Source organism: Palaemon carinicauda, chromosome 42, assembly GCF_036898095.1.
Source record: "Palaemon carinicauda isolate YSFRI2023 chromosome 42, ASM3689809v2, whole genome shotgun sequence".
Classification (NCBI taxonomy): domain Eukaryota; kingdom Metazoa; phylum Arthropoda; class Malacostraca; order Decapoda; family Palaemonidae; genus Palaemon; species Palaemon carinicauda.
In genome coordinates, this window is record NC_090766.1 from 18,609,121 (window position 1) to 18,616,620 (window position 7,500).

At 35.6% G+C, this 7,500-nt stretch overlaps 2 protein-coding genes across 2 annotated transcripts in view; both read left to right on the forward strand.

Moving 5' to 3' along the window:
• The window catches only part of LOC137633024 (uncharacterized), a 9,718-nt gene extending 3,775 nt beyond the window's left edge, over positions 1 to 5,943 (forward strand). The window contains exons 3-4 of the mRNA XM_068365192.1: positions 3,349 to 3,642; positions 5,699 to 5,943. Coding sequence (XP_068221293.1) covers positions 3,349 to 3,642; positions 5,699 to 5,943 — 539 coding nt within the window. The remainder of the gene's footprint in view (positions 1 to 3,348; positions 3,643 to 5,698) is intronic.
• Positions 5,944 to 6,075: 132 nt separating this feature from the next.
• LOC137633025 (uncharacterized) overlaps positions 6,076 to 7,500 on the forward strand; it is a 40,079-nt gene continuing 38,654 nt past the window's right edge. The window contains exon 1 of the mRNA XM_068365193.1: positions 6,076 to 6,150. Coding sequence (XP_068221294.1) covers positions 6,076 to 6,150 — 75 coding nt within the window. The remainder of the gene's footprint in view (positions 6,151 to 7,500) is intronic.

Below are 7,500 nucleotides of genomic sequence, written 5' to 3' on the forward strand. Positions count from 1 at the left end.
AAGTATAAATCAAGAAAATCGTGCAGGTGCATGCAGGCCCCCCCCCCCCTGAAGAAAGCAAAATTAATTAAAACTACTGTTTTTCGGGATCTCAAGAACCGCTGCATCAGTGGCCTTCAAATTTTTACTGGAGATACCCTGGGCCATGGTCTAGTGCAGGCGCAAGTCTGAGCCAATTCTTTTCATCGGTTTCATAAAGAATTAGAGGTTAATGACTTCAAGACACGGGAAAGAGCCATTTAAATTCTTCGCTTCGAAACAATTTTCTTCTGAACTGCGGCATTGAGCCCTCGCAAAGAGAGAGAGAGAGAGAGAGAGAGAGAGAGAGAGAGAAAGAGAGAGAGAGAGAGAGAGAGAGAGAGAGAGAGAGAGAGAGAGAGAGAGATCCATTATAATTACCACAAACAGTATACATACATTTATATAACAGATATATAAATACATATATATTTATATATTATAAATGCTTTATATATATACATATATATACAGTATATATATATATATATATATATATATATATATATATGTATATATATATATATATATATATATATATATATATATATGTACATAAACATGAAAAAGTCCATTGCAAAAAACATTTAGAGAGAGTAAGGGCAGTAGATTTGGAGAGTAAGACCGTATGTTAAGAGTAAGCATACTTCCAAATAGGGGTTCATAAATTCCTTACTTAGTGGCATTAGGGTATGACCGCTAATAGATAACTATTCATTGTTATCAAAGATATCTTTTACTCAAAACATAAAATTCCAAATACTTTAATTGTGAAGAGAAGACCCTACAATTAGGATGTGAGAGGTCACTTTTATCAAGAAAAGAAAAACAAGCAAATTATTACATGTGAAAATGTAAAATGACAAAAATATAATCCCAAAAATTATTACAAAAGAAAAAGCTCTTAATTAGGAAAAAGAGAAAGTCCATGTTTATTGAAAACAAAATACTTGAAGTTTTTATTACGGAAAATTACTGTTCTCAACAATGAAAAGATCAGTAATAAAACAGTGGTGGTTTTTATGGGGGTTAACGGGCCCCCTCCAAAAGTTGCACCTGCGTATCTTCCCAACGAGACTGTCTTCCTAGCCATAGATAAACAGTTGTAAACATCTATTGATTATTTTGTTCTTCGATAATAATTGGAAAAACTAGGTCTAATTGTATAAGAAAAACTTTGGTTTAAAGTAATAACAGGACAGGATTAGAAATGAAACTATAAGAGAGATTACTCGAGTACCATATGTGGATGAGATCATGATGAGGGGTAGATGGAGATGGTTTGGTCATGTTCTTCGCATTCCCCAAGAGAGATTAGTTCACCAAACGTTCAGCTGGGTTCCACAAGGCACTAGAAGAGTTGACTTACCCAGGCCTACATGGCTGAGGACTATGAAGCGAGAAGTAGATAATGAATAGAGAAGTATTGAATTAAAAGCTCAAGAGAGAGACGACTGGCGAAATCTAACCGAGGCCCTTTGCGTCAATAGGGGGAGCTGATGATGGAAGTAATAAAATCCAAAGTATAATGGGGTATATAGAACTATATCCATCAATTATTCTTTTATATAGTGATGGGATTAACACTAAGAGAAAGACAAAGAGCAACCCGGATACGAGAGCAAACTAAAGTATTAGATATTCTAAAAACATGTAAGAAAAAGACATGGACATGTGCAGAACATATGAGAATGTCAGATAATAGATGGACATTGAGAGTAACAGGATGTGTCCCTAGAGATTGTAAAAGAAGGATGATGAAGGAAGAGAAGACGATGGATTGACGACCTAAGAAAATGCAGGTGTAAACTGGCATAGAAAGACCATAAACAGACGAAAGTGGAAGGACATGTCTGAGGCCTTTGTTCTACAGTGGATTAGTAATGGCTGATGATGATGATAGAAAAATACTCGTACACCTGCTTACCATCCGTATGCCACCATGGATATCTGTTAAATATTTGGATCTTCTATCATTAACTTAATTACCGGCCAAATGTAAAGCATAACTACCCAAATGTCACAATAAAATCATTCTGAAATGTAACAAAGTAAGCGATCTATTAATAGGGAAAATATATTACGATTAAGACAACTTTTTCATGAGATTCAATACTACATTGTGTTCTAAAAGTTTTAATCCAGCTGTGACCAGATCGTGGAATGACCTTCCTAATCAAGCAGCTGAATAGACAGTACTTCAAAAGTACAAACTTACCTATTTTAATGTTGTTACTGATCTAATATATTTTTACTTCTTTACTCATTACTTCACATACATAGTTCATTTCCTTCAGCTCTGGGCTTTCCTTCCCTATTGGAGTCCTTGGGTTTATAGCAACCTGCTTTTCCAACTAGGGTTGTACCTTAGCTAGTCATAATAATATTTAAGAAGGATGACCCAAACAATTCTATGTTTCATTCGTAATAAGGATTTCATCCATACATGTCCATGATAATTTACACGCATGGCTTTTAAACCATATTTGCCTTGAAACTCAACATGGTGCCAAAATTAAATTTCTAGTTATATAAATGGTCTATTTTAAAAGTTTAAAGGCCACTCATGAATGGCAGAGGCAAGGGAAAGTGACATTGCTATATCAAGCCGGACAATGCCCTAGAGACTGACCATATATACATATGATCAACGCCAAAGCTTGCTCTCCACCCAAGCTAGGACCAAGGAAGACCAAGCAATGGCTGCTGATGACTCATTAGATAGACTTATAGGCTCCCCCAAACCCCCTTTCCTCATCTCACAAGAATGGTGAGGTTGCAGTGACCAAAGGAACTTACGCTCCAAGATTATTATTCTTATTATCATCATTATTTGCTAAGCTACAACCCTAGTTGAAAAAGCAGGATGCTATAAGCTCAAGGACTCCGACAGGGCAATATAGTCCAGTGACGATAGGAAATAAGATAACATAGAATATTGAGCTCGATTGTACCCTCAAGCCAGAGAACTGTAATTCAAGAGTAAAAAACAATAGCTTGATTTTGGAGTGTCATTTTCCTAGAAGAGCTGCTTACCATAGCTAAAGAGTCTCTTTTACCTTTACCAACAGGAAAGTAGCCACTGACCAATTAAGAGCTATCTGTACCGTATCATTAAGAAGTCAAATTCACAATAATTATGTTTCTGATTTATATCACTATTAACTACAAAATGATAAATTAATAATCACTCGCACGAAAATGTTTCATAGTTTTTATTTATTTTTTTTTTTGGGGGGGGGGCGAGTAAAAGGTACAACTAAAAATTACTTTATTTTTTATCCTTCCTTTTTATCTATTATTAAATAAGTGAATTTATCTTCTTCGCAGTATTCTGTCTCATTTGTGGAGTTCTTATCTGCCTCTGTCAAGATTGCTGTTGCTGCTGCATGCGGCCTTATCCTCCCGTTATCAGCGGTTCGGTCTATTCACAACAACAGCAACAGCTACAGCAACAGCAACAGCAACAATACAACAATGGCTCGCAACCAATACACCAGCCTCTCCAGCAGCAGCAGCAGCAACCTTGGCAACCATATTTGGCGTCTCAATCCAATGCAGGATTTGTGGAGCATCCTCCGCCTTACGAGGTTCTACCATCCGTCCACGTGAGTCAACACCAAGGTATGTGTCGATGATTTTCGTATGAAGTTTGATTTTGAGAATGTAGGGATGGGGAGGCGAGTGAACGCAGAGCCTACTTACTACACTAGGGGATTTAGTCCGATCATAAAATCAAAAGAGGGGAAATGTAGCACACTCAAAAATAAATAAATTAACAGAATGCTATTTGGCCCATTCAAAAAAAAAGAAGGAATAACATTAGGCCCACTCAAAAAATGGAATAACAATTGGCCCACTCATAAAATGAAACTTTTTCCCTACTAAATAAGATGGAACAGCATTTGGCCCACTGACAAAAATGGAACAAAGTTTGGCCCACTCAAATAATGGAACAAAATTTTGCCCTCTCAAAATATTGAACAACATTTGATACAATAAAAAAAATCGAACATTTGGCCCATTAAAAAACAATAAAATAGCATTTGGCCCAATGAAAAAAAAAAAAAAATTCAACAGCATTTGGCCCACTCGAAAATGGAACAACAATTGGCCCACTCATAAAATGAAACATTTGCCCCCACTAAAAAAGATGGAACAGCATTTGGCTCACTGAAAAAAATGGAACAAAGTTTGTCCCACTGAAAAAAATGGAACAAAGTTTGTCCCACTGAAAAAAATGGAACAAAGTTTGGTCCACTGAAAAAAATGAAACAAAGTTTGGCCCTCTCAAAATATTGAACAACATTTGACACACTAAAAAATGGAACATTTGGCCCACCATAAAACAATAAAATAGCATTTGGCCCAATGAAAAAAAAATTCAACAGCATTTGGCCCACTCAAAAAATGGAACAATAGCCCACTCGTAAAATGAAACATTTGGCCCACTAAAAAAGATGGTACAGCATTTGGCTCACTGACAAAAATGGAACAAAGTTTGGCCCACTGAAAAAATTGAATAAAGTTTGACCCACTCTAAATATTGAACAACATTTGACACACTAAAGAAATGGAACATTTGGCCCACTAAAAAACAATAAAATAGCATTTGGTCCAATGAAAAAAAAAATTCAACAGCATTTGGCCCACTCAAAAAATGGAACAATTGGCCCACTCGTAAAATGAAACATTTGGCCCACTAAAAAACAATAAAATAGCATTTGGTCCAATGAAAAAAAATTCAACAGCATTTGGCCCACTCAAAAAATGGAACAACAATTGGCTCACTCATAAAATGAAACATTTGGCTCACTAAAAAGATGGAACAGCATTTGGCCCACTGACCAAAATGGAACAAAGTTTAGCCCACTCAATAAATGGAACAATTGGCCCACTCACAAAATGAAACATTTGGCCCCCTAAAAAAGATGGAACAGCATTTGGCCCACTGACCAAAATGGAACAAAGTTTGGCCCACTCAATAAATGGAACAATTGGCCCACTCACAAAATGAAACATTTGGCCCCCTAAAAAAGATGGAACAGCATTTGGTCCACTGACAAAAATGGAACAAAGTTTGGCCCACTCAAAATATTGAACATTTGACCCACTCAAAAAAAAAAAAAAAAGAACATGTGGCACACTCAAAACACATGAAACGACATTTGGTCCATAAAAAAGGCCCACTAAGAATATGGAACGGCATTTGACCAATTAAAACAGGGGGGGGGGGAAGGAGATCTGGCCCCTTAAAAAAAGAGAGAGAGAGAGAGAGAGAGAGAGAGAGAGAGAGAGAGAGAGAGAGAGAGAGAGAGTGATTTGGGCACTCCATAAAATGAAGAATATCATTTAAACACTAACCAAACCCTCTGCATAGATTCCCTACACTTAAAAATTTACCGTAAAAAAAACGGTAAAAATCCCGGAATAAAATGTTGTCTGGCATTTGCAATTTTAAAAAACGGATATAATGACATTAAAGAGTGATATTACTATCACCAACCCGTAAAAGATGATAATAAAGTAGGGTAAAATTACGGTCGCCTTTTACTGAAATACGGCTAACAGTATAATTTTACGTAGAATTCCTATTAAAATTAAGCCTTTTCTTAACAGAGTATGAAATATACACCTTAATCTTATCAGGAAAATATTTCAGATACTTCCATTCCAACAGGTACGCCACTCAACGCCAACGTGTACTATCCGTATCAAGAAAAAGGGACTAAAAACGATCACTTAACGACAATGAATACAAACACTAGTTCCTCATTTGGTACGAATGAAGACTCGAGAGGTTTTATGCCCCAGGGTTACACCAACCCCGCGTTTCCACAGCCCCAGGGGATAGCTTATCCATGCCAAGCTACAGTACCGAGTGCACCTGCTATGGATATTAATCCTCCATTGTATACGCCTTGAGGTGGATATTGTATTATCTAAAATGATTCTCTTGTGTTACTTTTACCTGTCACAGATACTTAGTTTTGTCTCTTGAATGATTGATTCGGTAATAAATGGATGATATGGAGAAAAGAGGTTTGGTGGACGAGGATGCCTTTGATTGAAGGCATTGGAGAGGGCGCATCAAGCAACCGACCCCTTAATGTGCGGATAACGATGGGGAAGGTGTTGCAATATCAAGTCATCTTGTAAAAAAAAAAAAAAAAAAAAAAAAAAAAAAAAAAAAAAAAAAAAAAAAAAAAAAAAAAACTTGATAAATTTTGTGTACTTACTTTTACGGGTTTATTTCTCGCCCTCCATCAGACACTAAAAGTCTGTTCAGGCGGGCCTTGGTGCGTGAAAATAATTTCTTTCCAGTTAATATTTTGCTCTGTATCTTTTCAGTTATTTCGCTAGCATTTGTATTCAGGCTTAATAGCTTTCAGGTCACTATTATAACACTTTCTAAAATAATAAGTCTTCAGTTTTTTCTTGAAAGCTGCCACATTTTTGCTACTCTTGACTTATATTAATGACAAATATAATTATAGACTAAAATATTTTCTTGTAACATAACACATAAATAAATCACCAACACCTACTTTCTGGTATTAATTGATTCAATTAAAAAATGTTGAAAATGTTGTCGCAACACCAAAGTCTATCGATGTAAAAAAGAAAAAAATTAAAACGTCAAATTCTGTGTAATTATATCAATGAAAAAAAAAATATATATTCTTATCACAAACCACACAAATAAATTTCCTTACTTATAGAGGACAAAAATGTTTTTACATCTATACCAAAAAAAAAAAAAAAAAAAAAAATCTATCAAAAGATTAAAATAATATTTGTACTTACATTATAGACCACGTCCGCACCCCACCTGAAAAGATGAAATCGTGATTTGGGTTATAACTCAATAAATATTCTCTGAACAAATTTTCTTGTTGAAGTATCACCGGAATGTTAAGCCTCTTAATTCATAAACTAAATACGATAGAATTTACTCATATTAACAAAATAATAAAATATAATTTTTTTTTCGTTGGTTTCCTCAAATAAAAATATAGAATTAACAAATCTTAATTACGAATCCGATTTTCCAAATAAACCTACATAATCCTATTTTGAGAGAGAGAGAGAGAGAGAGAGAGAGAGAGAGAGAGAGAGAGAGAGAGAGAGAGAGAGAGAGAGAGAGAGAGAGAGAGAGAGAGAGAGAGTGTGTGTAAACGTAATTTCATAAAAATTTTCATTCCTTAAGAGAGAATACATTGATTTATATATTGGTTATTCACCAGCCACCCGTTGAGATACTACCGCTAGAGAGCTATGGGGTCTTTTGACTGGCCAGATAGTACTACATTGGATCCTTCTCTGGTTACGCTTCAATTTTCCCTTCGCTTACACACACACACACACACACACACACACACCGAATAGTTTGGTCTGTTCTTTGCATATTCTCCTCTATCCTCATACACCTGACAACATTGAGATTACCAAACAATTCTCCTTACCCAAGGCGTTGACTAT